Source organism: Pagrus major, chromosome 17 (assembly GCF_040436345.1).
Source record: "Pagrus major chromosome 17, Pma_NU_1.0".
Taxonomy (NCBI): Eukaryota; Metazoa; Chordata; class Actinopteri; order Spariformes; family Sparidae; genus Pagrus; species Pagrus major.
Genome location: NC_133231.1, coordinates 22,793,082 through 22,813,484, shown reverse-complemented (window position 1 = coordinate 22,813,484; position 20,403 = coordinate 22,793,082). Strand labels below are relative to the sequence as shown.

Here is a 20,403-nt window from a genome sequence, read left to right as displayed (position 1 = left end):
TGGTATAATTACTTCCTCTCTGCTATGGTAAAAAGCAGAATTGGCCTCATCCTCTTGTAGCAAAAGAAAGCCTCCATTAAAGTTATCATTGTGATCAAATCATTACAGCGACTGTGCCGAGCCAGGGTGGAAGCTGCTAGCCAATTCTGAATATGTACTTTTAGCCCACAGCTGACAAGGCTGTGCAGAGCAGCCAGCACATACCCATTCACCCGTAATGTTCGAGGCTAAGACAAACCATTAACGGTAAACATACCCTCTGTGCAATCTTGATGTTTTTTCAGAACCACTCTTTGAATATTGTAAGGACATTTTATGAAGGTTTACATGCTGGGTGCATTGGCAGCTTCCCAAGCTGAAGGATGGAAATGTAGGGATGGAGTTTGACAGAGAATAGCAAATCATCTGCTGGTGAACTTCATCCCCCTCTGGAACCGAATGAAGTCTGGTCCTGGGCCAACATCAAACAGCCTCACTGTAGGCTGCTAGAAACCTTGGGATAAAACACTGACAGTATATCCTCAGGTACTGTGAGCAAACAGGTTTGGAGTTCCTGTTTGATGATGTGAAAGACCTGCCTTACACAACAAATCCAAACTTTAAAAAAAACATACTCAGTTGCTGCTGTATTAGATAAACCTAGCCAGAACCACTCAGGCAGGTCCAACTGTTTTGTTACAGATGCAGAGCAACTCAAGATACTGGCTAGTTACTTAGACTCGCTCACAAACTGATCCATATTTGTCAGATTCTCCATGTGGGGGAGCTGTTCAGTCATCGCTAAAGGGAATGACAGCAACAGCAGCTACAGTTTAATCTACGATGTAATTGTAACCTCTCACAGGCAAGCAAAGTAGTACCTGCTTCTGTACCAATTTCAGCTCCATAGCCTCCTCCAGACGATGAACTTCACAGCTCTTCATGCTCCTAAAAACAAGCTTCAACCAATTATGATTTGCATCATTGTCATTAATGCAATGACATCAGTTAACGATGTTTCAAAGCTTTTCCTGATTCATCTTGAACACTGAATTTTTTCTACGCACGGTCTCAACAACATGCTAGAAGCAAAGGAACCTCAGCCTTTGATGACTGGATAACATCAAGCATTTTTCTGAAGCAACTTCAGTGAAACATTCATGCTGCTAACGTTTCATCCAGCTCTTCTCCGGGGTGCTTTGCCGGTTGGTGATGGATTGTGTGGTCTGATAAATATTAGTTAGTCTTCTGGCAACAAAAAAAAAAACACAACAATTTCTGAATGTGTCGGGGGAGAGGATCGTGAGGACCGTGCACTGTTAAACAAATCTTGTTACTTTGGTGGCAGCTGAGCAAAACAATGTGTGGACTTTTGCAGTCTAAAAGGGAAAGTTTATCCCAAAATCAAAAATTCATATTTTCCTCTCACCTGTAGTCCTGTTTTTATTTAGATTATTTTGCTTTGAGTTGCTGAGTATTGTAGATATCACCTCAAGAGATGTCTTCCTTCTCTAGAATATAAAGGAAAAGGATGGCACTCAACTTGTGTTTTAAAGTGCCAAAAAACTTGAACTTTTCAGAAATCAATAATCCATGGACCTTTTTTGTAAGCAGTATCATATAGGAACATCTTTCTTACCATATCACTGCACAGACGGAGGCGTGCATCTACTCATGTATGTAACTAAAGCTGTTGTAAGCAACATTGTAGCTAACCTCCTGTCTGTTTTGCAGTTAGCAACCCCCCCTTCCACATAGCAGCAAACGGGAGGATCCTGCTTCCGCGGATTCACGAGCAGACAGGACCGTCTCTTTCTGGAGTTCTCTGTCCTGATTGGATAAAGTGGGCAGGGATACCAGAAATCTTATTTCCTCTCTTACTGAATGAGCAGAGGGGGAGGAGAGAAAAAATATATCACTTACAGCAGCTTTAAGCTAGCTAATTTTAGAGATCAGCCGATAAGGATGTCATGAACGTCACAAGCACGGGCCTCTCAACATCTCTCCGGCTGATAGCTCCAAAAATCTGTAACTCACACCAAAATAATCTAAATGGATAAATATCGCTACAGGTAAGAGGAAAAATATGTATTTTTTGATTTTTGGGTGAACTGTACCTTTAAGTTCCTGAAACCATCCTCTGACAGACAATATCTACTTTTTACTACAGTATGATAAACATACAAATATGAATACAATACTCAGTATAAATGCACTGTAATTATGTCTTACATCTGTGCGATTGTTCCATGTTAGCTAATATTCAACTATAAAATGGACATTGAATTTAGCATTTACATGTGCAGAATACTTGACATTAGTTTACAGCTATACATAGTGAGCGACAATGTGTAGGAATGTAGGAATAGTCGAGCCTTCAAATTCTCGGTATGAAATGGTGGAATGAATGCAATCCAGTATCAACACATCACCACCAGCACCACCGCTGCTGCTGCTCCCATCAGATGGAGTCATATTGTTCACATCTCATTCATCAGCATGTTGCAGTCGAAACCCCCTGCAGCATTTTCCCATTCCACCGTCACACTGTGCCGCTGTAGCTCGAGCTACTTTTCTGGTTTAACCTCAACATTACAATTGTGCCGTGATTTTCTTTGTGTGGACTTGTGGCCCGCGTATCAGCTTGAACGCGTCCTGTCATTCTCTGACACCTCTTACGAACAAGGTGTTTTTTGCCCTCAGTATTGCAGCTGATTGCATGTGTTTTGTCTGCTGCATACAATTCCTGGTAAGGTCTCTCAGATGCTAGCACCGACCATTGTTCATTTTTTCGAAAGTAAACAGCATGTAATTATTGCGTCATGTGCATTCCCGCATTTGGCTTGACAGTGTGTGTGTAAGCTTTACGGTGTGCTCAGCCTTCGTTTACATGTGACTCACTCTCTAGAGGGGTGAGTGATTTACATAAATGAAGAGTTGTATCTAATAGAGTGGCGACTGAGTGATGTTAAACTGCAAAAACACAGTACCTTCTTGACAAACACTACTCCACATTAAATGTTTGAGAGTGTTATTTTATGCACACGGGGGGAAAATTGCCTTTCATCCAATTTTATGTTTATATTCATGAAAAGCCTCCACTCCAGTCATTATCAGGGTCAAAGACAGAGAACAGACAGAGCAAGTCACCAAGGCATTTTGTAGGCAATGTCTCTGTCAGGCTATTTCACCTGAAGCCAAATGGATAATTCAATATGATGGTGTGAAGATAAAGCTCTGATACTCGTGGTGTCAGTGATTTGCAATAAAAGAGATGGGGTCTGGAATAAACAATGGTTTTGTCTCATTCCGACGTTCTGCCATATGGCGTCTCCCTGTACAAATACGATACATGTAATGCCAAGCTCATTATGGAAGGTAGAATATGCATGAGTATTCCCACTGTGGTACCACTTCATTAGAGCATTATGGTGAGCTGTAATTACACACTCATTAATTGTTCATCATTTTTAATGTTATTGGGATGGACAGTGCTATCGACCTTATTAGTCTTGTAATCCAGCTTTGGCACGCTGCCCGCAAATGAAAGTGAAAATGTATCCGTGTCGATACAATTGACGTTTGACTTGAATCACGTGAATGCATGTGATGATTTTTCCTGAGGATTCTTCTTCAGTTTTGGCGTGTTGGGGGGCCGTGTCCTTCAAAGGCTGCATTTCAAGTCCGAATGCATCACAGTGGCGCAGCAAGGCCGTCCCATTTCGAATGCATCTGATGAATGCGGCCTTCCTTTCCCCGTGCCCACCGTGTCCCAAGATTCATTGCGCCCTGCTGACAGTTGGATTTGCTTTTCCAAAAGACAGCTAAGAAGTGAAATAACAGCTGAATACACTTTTTTAAAACGTAAGTACGGGTTGCGAGTCACTCAAAGAGCTAACGACAGAATTGGGGACCCCCAGTTCTGTCAAAGATGCTAGGCGACAGGAGCGGCACTTCGTGACACGGGGGGGAACTAGTGACATATATAGGAAATTAGACTGCGTCCTTCAAAGGATACAGCCACCAGATTTAGACACAGCTAAAATGTCTACTCCTCCATGGTCGATAATTGTAAAATACATATGCAGTGGAGGTCACTGAAAATATGCTGTTCCCCAATTACCAACAGGCTTTTATTGTGAAGCAGCAGTAAGAAATGTGCATTTTAACACAGTTGGGATAAAATGACAGTATGTTGGACTACAGGCTGCATCTTATCCTGTGAATCAGTCATGCATTTAAAGGCAATCTGAATCCAATGCAGACGATGAAATGAAATCTACCATATAGAGAAGTAATTACTAAATGTGAATACATTGAATGGCTATTGCTGAAAAAAATGTCGACCATACGTAACATCAAACCCTGTTTTTGATTCCATGAAAATCTTAAGGATTATAACTTTAAAGTTAACTTCCCAAACTCTGGGTTGTGCAGTAATACCCTCTGCTTTTTTGTTCGAAGGTGATATCTACTTTGATTCCTGCAGAACAATTTTTATTCAGCTGTATCCTTTACGGCTACATATCCTGCGCTTCCTGGAGGGAATTCAGTTTTCTGGGATGATGACAGTGCCTATAATAAGGTTCAGTGCACACTGGCCCCTCCTATCAAGCCAAACCTCTGGTGCTGCTTCAGCTGAGATGGGTCTCTCGCCCAGTGGGTCCACAGAGATGGACGTAGCATGGGTCAGACATTCATTCACCCCCGAAAGGGTCGATGATGCACAGCCACGGGGCTCCAGCACATCGCCCCCCGAGTGTCAAGCAGAACATCACCCACTGACGCGCCCTGTCAAGGTCATCAAAAAAGCACTAGTCTGGACATGTGCCATCAAAGTGAGAAAACCACCAGGAGCATGCATGTGCAGCAGACCGAGGCAGTCTGTATAGGGGCAAAGATGCTGGAGGTCAGCTTTAGGTTGTACTTTCTCCATGCACCACTTCACTTATAGTACATGGTGCAGCACGGTGCAATGTGTGAGAAAACATTTGGAGACATTAGGTTGAGGACTGTAAAGGTACTGCAAAGTCCTAATGTCATTCATTGCCTCAGCTCTTCACAACACGGGGAGCGCTATGTAAAACCACTCCAGATAAATAGTTTATGGTTCTACATTAGGCTGCAGCCCATTACCGTTAAATCAAACATAGACTTTCCATCATAAAAAAAAGGAAAATTTCCCTTTTCTTAAAAGCCACTCTAACATAATTGAGCACCACCACGTACAACTGCATTTGAATGGAATAATTCTTTTCATTGAAAGCCATTTAGTAACTGTGCAGTTTATTTTCAAAAAGGCTCATTTCTTAAAATAGTCTATACTCAGTGACCTACTTCCCGAGATTGTTATCTACATTATTGCACCACCAGTCCAGCCTAGAGTTTCAAAGCTGAACATATAGCTAATCTTTTAAAACGTGTGCACAAAGTAGCTCGTAGTGCTGTATCAGACGTGGCTTCTCTTTGTTTCACTCATTTTTTTTTTTTCCTCTTTTTACTTCTATCTCATCTAATTCCTGCATTGTCTTCCCTCACCGACTGTATCTCCTTTTTCTCTCTGTCATTAACCCGTTGTTCTTCTCCTCCTCAATCTCTGTATAGCTCTCAAATCTTTATGGGTATCATGATCAAATCACTCCTTCATTCTCCTCAGTTTTCTCCTATTCTCGCCCGATCTTTTTTTCCATTTCACCCCGCTGCTCCGGCTCCCTCCAACTCCCGTGTCCTTTCACATCTCTTTTTCTTCATCTGGCAGGCTCCCATCCTCCCTCGGCCTGCCTCTCTCTCTTTTACATACTCCTGATGCGCTCCTGCTGGCCCCAGTCTGTCCGAAGGGATTAATTGATAGTGAGAGATAATAAATCTTCCCATTAGGCGCAAGGCCCCTGCCCATCGCTCATTATGCGCCCGCTGCTCCTCAACGCCGTGGCCTGGGGTTTCCCCTGCTTTTTTAACACGCGCGTCTGCCATCCCAATGCCAGCAAGGTCAATCTTTGCCTATCACAGTCGATTGGCTACCTCAAGTCACAACACATGTTCCCTCATGCATGAACACCACATGAAGCGCATGTGTTTATTCCTTTCTCCCTCTCTAGTTTTTGCATTGCTGTCTTCTACACGATACACCTGAGTAGCTGTTGCATGCACTGTTGTGGATTTGTGGTCCTAACAAAGTGTACTTTTTCTCTTTTCTTATCTAGTACATGATGATAGATAAGAAAAAAAAGAAAATCCATTCCATTGGAAAGGTTTAATTCCCTTTACCTTGAAACGCTTATGGGAGATTTTCAGTCTTTAAAGGTTTCTTTATTTCTTGTTTCTGGACACAGAGCTGCCACATGCATCAGCCAGTTACCAGCCTGTATCTCGCTTACTATCCATGCAGCTGTTTTCTCATCCATCCTCTCGTATCTAATCTCTATTTGAGCAATATAGCATTATCACTTTTGCTTTGTTTGACCTGAATAATAACTGTGGCAATATTAATCATGCTTATTATGAAAGGCCATTGAAAAAGTCATGTTATTATGTTTGTGGACCTTTTTGTTTGACTTTCAGTCACATAATGCTGAAAGTACTTAATTTAGAAAGTCAAAATACTTAATCAGTCGACATTAAATTCTTGGATCACCAGGATATTGGCTCATTAAACCCATCCGTCCTTTATTGATTGTATTCTTTTATTTATCTCTATTTTTGCATTACTTTTCCTCTCTTTCTTGTTCTGTGATCTTTTTGCTTGTTTTATGGCTTTCATACCTTTTACTTGGAATAACTTATATTGTCTTTTTGTGTTTTTACATTTTCTGTTCTGCCTTCTTGTATTAACTCACCTTAGACTGGGCTTCCTTATGTTTGGCCTGCCTGAGTGTTTATTCTATAATAAACTGTTTCCCGCTTTTGCTTGTTTGTGAAAGCAATTGTAAACTCTGTTTTTAAAGGTCCTATATAAATAAAGTTTAGTCTTCATTATTGGTGTCAGTTTCATTAAACTTCTGCCCAAAAAGACGGGCGAAAATTGGGACTGGGAAGAAAACACAGAATCCCGCAAACTGTCCATCACTTGTACTATAAAATAAAAATAAAGTAAATGTGACAGACATTCTGTGCAATGCAATAGTTCTCCCATCTGACCTCTGGATAATAACGATTGTGGTTTATCCTTATCTCTATTTGCTTAAATAATTTTTCAGTACATTTGCTTAATTATTGGGGTCTTTAAAAATCAAATCTCATTATTTTTGCTGCTAATTTGGAAAAAAACAGCATAAAAGGTCAGGTCAGTTAAGTCAGTGCCAGTGTTTATCTTAGTGTTAACTTTCTACATGGGAAAACTAAACTTCAATTTAGTATTACAAACAGGCATTTGCGTTAAGTACCAATAAGGAAGCATCCTACAGCATTGCTGATATGTAACTTCTTAATTCTAAGACTTAAATGAGAGCCCAAAAATAGTAATTTGACCTTTTGATAAGCAGATACTGACCAAGGTGACACCGTCCACATACATGGGACAAATGTTTCACTTGCTGCATGTTTTCCGCACGGTAACACAACACCAATCAATCAGTAGCTCAACAGGAGATATAAATAGTTTGTATTTTTTATTTAAAACTTCATATAACCCATACAGCAAACTGTACAATTGAATTATTCACAATGTGTTAAAAAGAAAATAATTCAATAGCTTTGTCTATAATATTTCATTGAATTTCCCCATGTTTTACTCAGATGTCGGTTATTCTAATGTTCTCTTAACACATACAGTTACTAGGAAAACAAAATCTTTTTTTTCTTTTTTTTTTACAAAACCTTACAAAAACTATATTCATAGAAATTCTGCATGTCCACAAAGAAAACCCTGGTTGGCACCAACATATTTTCCATTTTGTTCGAAAGGTTTTCTGCCAAATGATAGAAGCTGTGCAACTGAAAAGAAAAGGTATACATAAAAAAGGCATACCGTCGTGACTGCTGGAAAATCAAAACTCATATCACACACTGCTAATGGAACACAGGTTATGTAGCTTACATTTTGCATTACTTTTCTCTCACATTTCATACAATTTTTGTGTAAAATGACATTATTATTCACATTAATTTATAAAAAAGATGTATATATTCAGTAACCAAACTGACTGAATCAGCCAAATCAGAAACCCTGTTGAAATTCCAACTAATTTTTGATTATGATGAAATTTTCAATTATTTTTCACATATTACAGAGGTGAAATACGAGCAAACTTGAGTCTTTGAATCACCTGCATGGAAAGCTACAGTACACGTGAGGGTAACAGTAATATAGTATAACCACGTTATCGGCCGCGGCCATACTTCAGACCAGGTCCTAATCGGGATTTCAAGAGCAGTAAAGGTCCAGTTACATGAGATAAACTCTGCTCTCCCTACTTGAGGAGGGGGTCCCCCAAATTCTTGGGGAAGCTCAATATTTCCACTTCACCTTTTAGAAATATAATAGCCATCATAAAAGAAGATTTACATACATTTTTCACCTGGATGATGGTAATCCAATATACTATAATATAATTAATTTTCATTAAATAAAAAAAAAACAACGTTTGGGGCTGTGGAACTGGGGTAAAGTGAGGGAGTAGGTTAAAGTGACCTCTAATGAAATAAATTGCATCTATAACATATTTGAATGTGAACAGAATTCATTTATAACCGTATAAATTTAGCAAAATACATTTTCTCCTGCTGATCTTATCTACATACTCTACTTTGCAGAAGGGAATCGATAAACAATTATACAGTGAATCTCTACCAAACCAACGCTAAGTTTTACAGATTGGAGTTTCCTTGAATCGGAGATATTTACGATTTTTTTTTTTCTGTATCAACAACGTAAACCTCACAGAGGTTTGCTGTTCATTCGGGTCCCAGGTGACGGCAGCTCACAGACTCCTCGAATCTTCCGACGGCATGACACTTGCTGAAGACGCACACTTACGCAATAGTCATTAAAGTCAACATGAACACACAAAATCATCATCTGTCTTCCCACTACTCACCACATTATCTGTCAGCGTGTTCACACAATTACAAGTAGGGTTTTACTCGGTTCACATAAGATAATTAAACAGAAAAAGCCTTTGACTTTCAAGTCTGAGATAACCTCTGCAATCTTTGCACGATGTTAAACCACACCCTCGCCTAGTTTTCATGACGCTTATGATTCAAAACATCAGTTTCCTGCCAAAATGCCTCGAGATCACATCTGATGGATGTAGTAACTATTCAAAACTGTATTCAGAAGTACAAGGGACATTCGACGGTCCTGTAGCCACACACATGTAGGTCGACGGATACAATTAAATGCACTCAAAAAATGCACTTCAGTTTTAAGGTCACAGTCTCTTACCTTGTCTCTGCGACTTACAATGCTTTCAAAAGCAGGAAAACCGGATCCAATGCCTTCCAACCCAGTCTGTGCATTTAACTTGAGGACAAACAATTTTTATATTCAATTGGTTCATGTAATTGCTCAGTATCTCTGTGATTATCCCTGTAAGCTTTACAGAAGACCAAGGTTGTGTTTTCACAAAGACATTGTATCAGGAAATTCATCTGCTTTCTTATGTGACGATTGTGACGAATACAACTCACTTTGGATACTATAGATTACCCTGCGTGGTTGGAGAAACTCTAATAGCTGATGCTTTAATCATCCCATTTAAACCACTCCAATTGACGTTGCACTGAACACAAAATAAGTGCTCTCTAAAAGGCTAAGCGAGCAGGAACTGGGCCGTACTGTACTCCTCTAAAGTTCTGTTGAATTTTGGGATCTTTGGCAATTTAACTGATTTTAAAATTCAATCATTTTGACATAACAAGTACAAATCTAACCCCATAACAACATGATCTAATGGTCTGCGGTTGAATCTCCACATTCCAGCTTTGCTTTGCATCAACAGTTAATTGTTTCTGTGGAATTTCACAAGACAACTTCAAAAACGTTACGGTGGAACAGTTACGTCTCACCATGTGTTTCCACCAATAACAATACCGCAGATACTGAATGCTTATTCCTAGAGGTTATCATGTGTCCCTGTGAAGCATGCTTTCAAAAGATCCTGCAGCTTATGACTCAGCCACTCAAGCCTGGACAACATGTTTGAGGTAACATTATTTTCTGCTGTCAAAGGCCATCCGGGAGTTTGTGTAAATCAACGGGATAAAGGTAAGAACTCGATGTCGTAATTTTACTTTGTGGCAAAACTGATCTCCAATGAAAACTGCTCTTTCTTTTCCTCCTTGTATATCTACTGTTTATTGCCATTCTTACCAAAGCGTGTCTTCTTGCTTCAGTCCATAATTCTCCGATAAAATCCTCAGTCTTTTCACTGATTGAGGATTCCGTGAACAGTGTGTGTTTTCTTGTGTTTTTGTGTTGCGCACGTAAACATCAGACTTGAAACTGATTATTTGGGTATACTGTTTTCCCAGAACCTCCCCCAAAGATTTCTTTTGTGGTTTGGAATACAGTGGTGAAGGTTGTCATACCTGTGTGGCTGATGCTGCCATTTTCAGTTGCCCATGTTTTGTTAGTGTCCCCATGTCACTGTGGTTAATGGTGAATCTGGTGATTCCGTCTATGCCATTGTCTCTAGTCTCTGGCACCACCCCTGACACGTTGCTCAGGAGGCTCTTGCCTTGGGGGGAACACATTGTCAGGGGAACACGGGGGTCATCCCAGTGCTGCAGCTCATGTTGTCCTTTCCCGGGAGTCGTCGGTCGTTGTAAGCGTGCATGTTGATCACTGCATCCGTCTTCACCATGACTGGAGGCTGAGGCTTGTGCTTCACCCGCCTCTCGCAGGTGAACGACAGTCTGATCTCGTCCACCATGGCACTGCACAAAGACCTCTGGGCAAAAAGGGAGGATTGCGGGGAGGGGGAGCAAGAAGGAGAATAGGGGAAAGGGACGGGGGGTAAATGCCTTAGCTTTAAATTGTTCTGACAGCAGAGAGTGTTGACAGTCTAAAGAGCACAAAATGCATTAGAACATAACATTCATGCTGCGTTACTGCTGGTGTGTGTATGTGTGCATGCGCATCCGTGGCTGTCAGCAATGTCAAATCGCACCACCGCCACATGTAGCCTGCGCACGGTTCATTATTGCTGCTGTGTCAGAAAGAGTGAACAAGTGTGGTGCATGAGCATGCATGCAACTACTCACTTAGCATGACTCAAATTAGTGATTTACAACAGTAAAGGGTTCAGTCTATTCTGACATCTCCAATGACTAATAATGGATTAATTCTCTATGCTCCAATTTGCAATTATGCCTGTTTAAATAAGTAAATGTTGTGGTGTTATGGCCAAGTACTCCTAGGGATTAGCTGAAGGCATGCAAATCCTTTTTAGAAGATGTTTGAACTAAAAGCCATGAATAGAGCACAGCTTTGATTTGGAGGCTATGTGTATCATGACAAAACAGGCACTGTTAGCAACTTCTTTGCTAAAAATCTTGGGTGAAATAAACTGAAATCCTGCTGCAGTCTAATTAAATTAATGTGAGATTAATTCTCCATCCATCCAAACCACAGACCGAAGATCAAATTCTGAAAATGATTTATGGGGACATCTACCTGCTCACGTTCTGCAGTCTTCCTCAGCTTGTAGATGAATTCAGCAATTGCCACAAAAACCGACAGCACTAGGCCAGATGCCAGCACAATGAATATGCCACCCAGGTTCTGGATACCCATGGGGCCTGTCTCGCGACGCTCTTCATCCAAGCAGCTGCTCCCACTCCACCACTTCTCCTTCAGCATGTGTAGGCGCCCATCCTCCAAGATGCTTAGGATTGCTATGGTGATTTTGTCCCTGTACGGGGAGCCTGGAAGCAACATAAGGCCTGTTTTACTTTGGAACAAACGCCAGCTGGATTCTGCGATAATAAGGTTCATAAACACGTTGTGGCATACTGTCTGACTAGTAGCTAAAATAACACGTGTTATGCCTCTGCGTTCTCTATAAAGTAATCCCTCATCCTTCAAGCAGCAACACATCTTTAAAAGAAAAAAAAGGGTGAAATTTTTATTACTCGGTGTCTAAAATATATTCTCCGGCCACTGGCAGGTCTTACCGAGGGGAGTGCCGATGCCGTAGCCTTTGCTGTCGATGAGCCCTCCCACCTGTGTCAGGTTACAGTTCCTCCTGGTGATATAATCGATGGTTGTGGACTCCATAATGAGGGCATAGTCAGACTTTAGCACCCTCTGAATGCCATCTTCAATAGACTTCACCAGCGACGTGCTTGGCTTGCTGCTCATGAAGGCCCACATCTTCTCAAAAGTAGAAACCTTCGATTTCTGTAAGGGAATGAAGGAGAGCCAGTTTTAAAAATGTGCCTTTGAACCTAATTTCAACAATCTGCCTTTGCTGTAGGTGAGGAAAAAGCAGCTGAAAAGTATACAATGATACCACACAGGAGAAAAAAAAAAAAAAGGTTAAGCTTGGACGAAATTGCTTTTAAACATTATGGCCCACGGTGTTAAAACTGAAAATAGAGCTAACCATGAAATCTCGCTAGTCCTTCTGCAGCCGAATGGCAGAATAACTTTTTTTCAAACGCTGTCAAAGATCACACACGTGTAATATATAAGGACACAGATTCTTTCTCGCCAGTGACCAAATAGATTTATCTGAATACTCCCTCTGATCTCCATCGTCACAGGATTAAAGGACAGTAAATTGAAGCTTTGCGCACATCTATTCTCATAAGTGCTACCGATGCAGCAATAATAGAATGCCTCTCCATTAGTCGTGCATCAGGCTATGTGGTATTTCATGCAATTTTATACGAGGTCACATCTCTGCCATGTCTAATCCTAGATAATTACTGTCTAAAGACTATAAGCCATTTCAAATCGTGAAAGATGCTATTATAAGAAGCCCCACCATTATGTGTTACTACAGCAGAAGCACAGACCTGGTTGCGTAAAAGTGAGATATTATAGTCTGATATTAAAACTTAAAACTACCAATTAGGATGGAGAGCAGAGTGTTGCCAAGGTGGCGTCTTTTTTTCCCCACGAGTAAGCAAGGACAGAAAGGTAAATGGACCATATAGCAACTCAGTACACAACCCCTCTTGGTCTCATGGTAATGTATGCTTCCCTATAGATCCCTTGTCTCTGCTAGCATAGAAACACATCTAGTAATTTCCTTCAACCTTTTAACAGCAGGTGAAAGCTACCTTTTTACTTGGAAGCAGCTGACTTGCTGCTGTATGCCCTTCAACGCTCTCGCGCGTCACAACGTGCAATTTAACAAAACAACAGCTCATCATATCCTCGCTCTCAGGTGACGTGACAACCTTCTGGACAACGGTGGCTACAGATCTGTGATTACGTTTCTCATGCAATGTGTTTGCTTCAACAGTATCATAATGCCAGTTGGATAATGCCTTCTTGTAAGCTCTCTGGGCAACAGCTCAGCCATCACTGAAACATGTGCCAACTGATGAATTAATTCATGTCTAGTAGTTATAAATTACTGTCTATACTGTGAGGCCAGGATCCATATTTAGAGGTGTACATGTGAGGACACCTACGGTATACAGGAGTGTGTCTTCAATCGGGGGAAATGACAAACCAAGGACAGATTTCCACACCAATCCACTCATGTGTCTTGTGCAGGTGGTGGAGAAAGTGATTCAAATATAAAAAAAATAACAAATCAAATTGGAACAAAGGCCCAACAGGCAAAGATTTGCCACCAGTAGATTTTGCCATAACCACAACACACGTTGTCTCCAGATACGTATTCTTGTTTCAGTGTCACAGAACAACACCTGGCTCATAACTGACCATCTGCTATCTGGTGGATAGTTATTTGAGTAGACTAGCCTTCAAGCCACAATCACATCTGAATGGATTTGAGGGAAAAAATACAAGAACACAAAATCGTCAAACGAATCTCAAGCAAACTTTTAAAGCGTCTCAAAAAAAAGAGCTAGGTGTGTTTCAATGAAGTGGTTTGGACCAAATAAACTAGGCTAGACAAAGAGTAGTTACATGAAAAGATGACAGTATATGCAATGTTACGCATGGCTGTAATTAGTACAGTAGAACAAGTAGAGGCCTCGAACGGGAACAAGACCAGTTGTTTGCCAACCACCAATAAACCTCAGAGAAGAAGAAGAAACAAAACCAGTTGCCTTGACCATTTAGGAGGGAACTGATCTTGGAGTGGAGACATGTAATCAATAAACTTGTGTGAGTTAAATCAGAATGCTTTTGAGTTCTTTGAGCAGCCTTTTAGCACCTCTTTGTGGTAGATTTGTTTGAACAGGAAGTAACCTCTCCGTAGTTATCTTGACCCGGAAGGCAGCCATTTTCTCCTCACGTGGGCCAAGGAGCAGACACGTATATCATCCGCTGCCATCTTTTCATTTAAGCTTGTGAAAGCATCATCTGTAAGTATTTTTTTGTGTTATGTAAACTCATATTCCAATCATACGTGGTGATATTTGTGAGGAGGATGCTTTTGTGAACATTTTAAGATGTACGATGTCATTTCTGAGACATAACATGCTTACCTAGCGTGGAGCTGGCATTAGTTAAAGTAGAATGTAGACTGCCTGGGGAACTTTGTTGTACGTGAAGTGTAAGTGCGTCATCCTAATTTAATGTACATTTATGATAGAAATTCACACATTTTGGTTTATTTAAAATTCATGTAGTATGTAGCAGCAAGCTATCGATACCATGTCATTACACAAGCTCGTACATCTTTATTATAGTATCTTATATATTTTGTTGCATTGCATCTTCATCATTAAGAGGCACTACTAAGATGATCCCTGACTCTAATGCATTGATTGGATGGAGTTTGGCCTGCTGTTAAATTGTGTTGCCACATGATGAGAACAGGATAAAGAACTTATTCGTAAAAAAGTCTTTTTGTAATGCAAAACCACCTCAAGCGAGCGTAAATCTTTTTGTGAAATTCAGGAAGTATTTTCTTTTTTTTTATTTATGCTGTTTCTGTCAACCTTTTTTTAATGTCATACTTCAAAATGTGCCGAAAAAAAGAATACCTTGATGAAAACGCAGCTACAGACAGTTCCATTCAGTTTAGTCCTAACTTTCATACTAAGTCCATTCAGTTACATACATCTGCAGAGCCTTTCTCTACTCCCCAGTCTCCTCAGCATTTATCATACTTCTCCGCCTCATTGAGTCGACATCATTAAGCCTTTCTGTAAGAGCAAGAGGGAGCAGAGGGCACTTGTGCCGTGTGACTCTGATGAGGTAATTAAACACCTGTGTCTCCTTCTATTTATGACGCTACAATCAAAACCCAGATTTCATCAATGTACACAGAATGATTCAGAATAACTTTCGTTTACACGGCTATTCAGACGAAGCCAAAGGCTGATCTCTTTTCAAAGGGTCAATGAGTTGAGTTGGATCCAGATAATTATCATTACATTTCATATTCATGGGATTCAAGGTAAAATGTGAGAAATTTTACAGTATAGTGATTAATACTTTTTTGGATAATCACGATAGGTTGCAGCTCCAACACATCACTATTGTTTGGAACTTACATGATACCAGTAAAAACCCTGAATCCAATAACATGATAAAACCAGGGAATCCATTATATTCACATCATTCAGCAGATTCAACAATGAGGCGTACGGCATTTACAAGCTAAACTACAAATTTTGGGGGGCATAAAAACTGGGGCAGACGGATACCCTGGAAGAATCCAAATTTTTTCTTTCTTTCTATCGAATGTCATAAAATCGTGGACCATCTTCAATAGAAATGTGCAGTGTTTTCATTTTCTTATTCGGAGGAACTGTAACTCTGTTACATGTGTTATTCAGCACCACAGCAGCAGCAGCAGCATCTGAAGCAAAGCTCAAAATAATAAAATAAAGTCAAAGACCCTGCAGGCAAAGGCTGAAACTTCGGAATAAAAAAATCATTGTGGAGGAACACTTCAAACAGTGTAGAGAAGAGGAGAAGCTGAAGAATTTGCCTTTGCTCTGGGAATTAAGATCTAACTGTTAAAAAAAAAAATACATATATCTCATATATACATACATACTATCCAGAAGAAAGTTTTTTGAAAAATCAATTTAAAACCCGAGATTTAACATCTTGCTCCATTTTTTAACACATACATTTTTAAACATCATTACTGTACATGTTTTTACTCATGCATGCTTCAACTACAGTATCACTGTTTCCACACTGTAAAATATAGAAAATCAAATCATCTTCAGTGACTAACTTTATTGTGGTTTACATCAGGTAGTACATCAGTAATTAATGATAAAATAGCTTGACCCAGTCATAACTACTCGTTATTGTGTGTACTGTACCTTGAAGAAAGACATGGTTGCGCCATCTTTGACCACCCCATACTCGATCTTAGTCTGCTTAGCGATGTCATCGGCTGAGTCCACGGGCGAGTCCATTCTCTCCACGGTGAGAAAAGCGGCTAAATTAGCTGTGTAGGATGATATGATGATGAGCGTGAAGAACCACCAGATCCCACCGATGATCCTGGTCGACAGGGCCTTGGGCATCAGCTCTGAGCCTGTACGCAACACAAACCATGAGAGTATTGAGCAATTAACTAGATAGAATTGTACCTGCCAACACTGTAACTGAATGAAACAAATGCAGAAACATGATCGCTTGCATTTTTGTTAATTAGCCTGCAAATGTTGTTGGCAGCGCCACTGGTGTTGATCAAGGTACTGTCAGTGAGGAAACAGAAATTGAAGCCAGTTTGGCAGGTTAGCCAAACTCTATGCAAAGAATTCAGAATAGGCAGATCAGAGCGGTCCACTGGATGTTCCTCAGGCTTCTGTATTAGGTGTAAAAGGCTTTCATGTTCACCTTTATAGTTGACAGCATGAACTTCTCACTCTGTACTCTATCAAACGCCATAAGTTTGCTGCAGACAATCATTTCATACTTGCTTTTAGATCTAACTTACTTGAAGGAGACCCTTTTATGCTTTTACATTCTTTTCCCTTTCCTTCAGTGTTTTATATAGGCCCTCGTGCATGTAAAAAATCTTTTAAAGTTAAAGGCCAAATGTCTACACCTACAGAAGCTCCTGTCTCCCACTGAAAACAATGCTCCTGAAGCGTCTGAGACAGTAGTCAGTAGTGGAAGTTTAATTCCATGACATCACACTAATTTGAATAGAAATCGAGGCCATTTCTATTCAAATATTTGTTGTCCCGACAATTCAACAGGAGAGAAAAGATATTACAGAATAACTGTGATGACAAATGAGAAATTCCGGCTAATGGTAACATTGTTAGACAGTAAGCATTGAAGAAAAGTCCCTTTTTTGCATCAAATCGTGTTAATAATTAGGCTGTGCATGGCAGAGTTTTTCTTCCATTATGACAGGAAGGAACAAGTCTTCAAATCCTTTTATTAAAGTAAAAGCACCAATACCACACTGTGAAAATACTCAAGTAATGGTCCTTCATTTTAAACTTATTTAACTAAAAGTATGTAAGTGCTGTCAGCAAAAATCAATTAAACTATCAAAAGCAAAAAGTACTCATTCTGCATACAGTGTTTTACTATTATATGTTTTTTGTGTTAATAATACAGCAGCATTATGGTGTATGTTATTTTTTGCTTGTGTACATGTTTAAGGTTGAGCTAAACTTAAAGGTGACTTATTATGCTTTTGTTTGTTTCCTTTTTGTTCAGTGTTTCATACAGGTTCTCGTGCATATAAAAGGCCTTGAAAGTTAAAAAGGTCTGCACCAACAGAAGCTCCTCTCTCCCACAGAAAACACTGCTCCTGAAACGCCTCCTCAGTAGTCCCGCCTTTAATTCTGTGACTTTTTGACATCACACTACATCACCATGTCACACATTCGAGAACTGATTTAACACAGCTGCTCTGTTGTTGTTAGCTATGCTGGGTCAGGCGTGTCTGAGCTGACCAATCAGAGCAGGAGGGGTGGCCTTAAAGAGACAGGAGCTCAAACAGAGCGTTTCAGATGGAGGGCCAATACAGTGCTGCAGCACTGGACAGAATGAGAAAAGTGATGTGTTTTCTGAACAGTAAAGCATCTAAACCCTGAACTCTGAAAATTAGCATGTCTGCTTTAAAAAACAAAGTTTTATTCCAAAATGAAATATGTATCAAAAGCTCTTCATGAGAGAATATAAAAACTATCCCCACACCTAATTGTATTATTTATATCATAGTGTAGTTTCTGTATTTGGACAATATAACATGGAAGACAGCTTTCCCCTTCCATTCAAACATTTTCTCTAAGAGCCTGATTCATACTCTGCAATTAGACAACTGTTCACCACTGTAATCACACTTAACAGCTTTCCACTGCTAAAGCACTGCAGGCATTAAGGTACCAATTTAGATTTATCTAGTGCGGATTAACGGTATTTGCAGCTGATCCTAGTCTATTACTGAATCTTTTGCCTGAAATGAGTTTTGTTGAACCAGTTGGCAGACAATTTGATCTGTGGAAACAGCACCGGGATGTGAAATGACACTTCAAATATAAATGAGCAAAATCGAAACATTGCAATGCTCTGTTACGCATGTAATTCACACAACTATAATCAGGCAGTTTCCTACTACATTTCTGTTATGTAATTTCAGGCTTATAATATGTACACAATAATGTATTTTGCAAACGAGTGATATGATATGATAATGGAGCAGAAACGATCAAGATATAGTACATAGCCAGACTGACAGTACACTTCTGCATCAGCCTTGACTTTGAGTGGTCCTCTGCTGAGTAATACTATGTTTACAATGGCTCACTGACTGGTGTTAAAGTTACTTTATATCTCATCTCTGACAACCTTTAAAATACCCTTGTGCTTTGTGCACTCTGTTACTTTACTGAGAAGATTTATGAGGGCAATTCTAAAGAGTAACAAGCCCACAGAAGGGGGGCAGAGTGGTCCGCTCTTTAACCTCTCCTACCAAATTTGATTGGATTTGTCCTTTGTGGTTTGACAAAGACTCTACGTGGTTACAAACAAGGGAAGACAGTAGCATCCTTTAATTCACTATGACTTCAGAGAGGGACAATCCAGATGCGTTCTGTGGTTGCACTAAAAATGTAGTGAAGCAACGGGTAACTCAATTGAATTCCACACTATAAAGTGCTGTTGTCAGCAGGGAACAGTATATGGCGCTGCATCAGAACACTCTAATAAATACAAAAAGCAGATCAGTCATATGGTGCCAGGGAAATAAAACGGTGTCAATATGCCATACATTTCCTTGAGGAAGGACTCGCATCTTGTAAACCAAGGAAATATTAATGTGCCTTCAGTGAGGAAGGCACTGATACTATTTCAGTAACCAAAACATCGCATCTATCTCACTGAGTGCTGCGCTGTTCATTCAAATAAACGTAAAACAGACGCCTCGCACTATACATATTATTACAAAACACTGAGATGCAAATAGCCTATCAATGTGGGATTTGTGTTGTGCATCACAAAGTCATTATGAAACAAGCTATGAGATACAAGAAAAAGTTAAAGAAAGAAACTCTAAACCTTACTAACATCTGGCTTTTGTCTTCAGCGGGAAAGGGTTCAATCTGCATTTACTTCTGGGTCAAGTGACTCTGCAGCAGTAATGGTTGTTTATCAGCTCCAACTCTGATCAGCAGTGATGAAACATGGCACAGGGGTGGACATGCTAATTCCCCCCCCTGTCCTTCACTGATGCAATGCTATGACACGCGTTGAAGTTTCCGGACGTTTGCGCTTAACGCTGTCAGTCTGTAATCAGTTCTGTAAGACGGACTGAGGTAAAAGATGTTAAAAAGTAACCGCCGTAACATTGACACTGGCCTCCATGCTGCTTTCTACTGTTGTTTTTCTGCTCTTCCCTGACGTCGAACACCAGAAGATAAAACGGAAAGGGTAACTCGTCTACCGGCAATGGTAAAGGAGTCACTCGCCTATTTTTAGCGGGTTTACTCACATTTAAGAAAAACCTGCATATACCTGCTAATTAGGGTGTACAAATTGCATTAGATGAACAAAGACTGTGTAAAATGGGCTTTAAATGAGCAAAAGGTAATCCCTTTCTGTCTCATGTGTCCCTCAGCTTTCGCTCTTTATGCGAGGGTAATCACCTGGCTCCAGCTCCAAACTTTAACTGACAGAAGCGACAGTAAGTGATTTTCATCGGACTCTTGGGCACAAAGTGAACAAGCTTATTTCCTGAACTTTCTTGTTTTAAGGGAGTCATACAGCTTACGACATTTTCTCTCTTTTTTTTGCATTAAAAGGGAAGCAATGAGACAATTAATGTTAGCTACCTGCGCTAATACAGCCTAACAAACATTTGCTCGCCACAGCTCTCAATTGTCGACATTTTATAAACACCCAGCGGT

The 20,403-nt window shown here is 40.2% G+C and overlaps 2 protein-coding genes across 2 annotated transcripts in view; one reads left to right on the top strand and one right to left on the bottom strand.

Annotated features, from left to right (window-relative positions):
- The window catches only part of zc3h12aa (zinc finger CCCH-type containing 12Aa), a 339,114-nt gene that overhangs the window by 88,305 nt on the left and 230,406 nt on the right, over positions 1-20,403 (top strand). The window lies entirely within an intron of this gene.
- grik3 (glutamate ionotropic receptor kainate type subunit 3) overlaps positions 10,677-20,403 on the bottom strand; it is a 105,546-nt gene continuing 95,819 nt past the window's right edge. The window contains exons 13-16 of the mRNA XM_073485219.1: positions 16,354-16,571; positions 12,097-12,322; positions 11,597-11,847; positions 10,677-10,871 (exon numbers count right to left, since the gene is read on the bottom strand). Coding sequence (XP_073341320.1) covers positions 10,677-10,871; positions 11,597-11,847; positions 12,097-12,322; positions 16,354-16,571 — 890 coding nt within the window. The remainder of the gene's footprint in view (positions 10,872-11,596; positions 11,848-12,096; positions 12,323-16,353; positions 16,572-20,403) is intronic.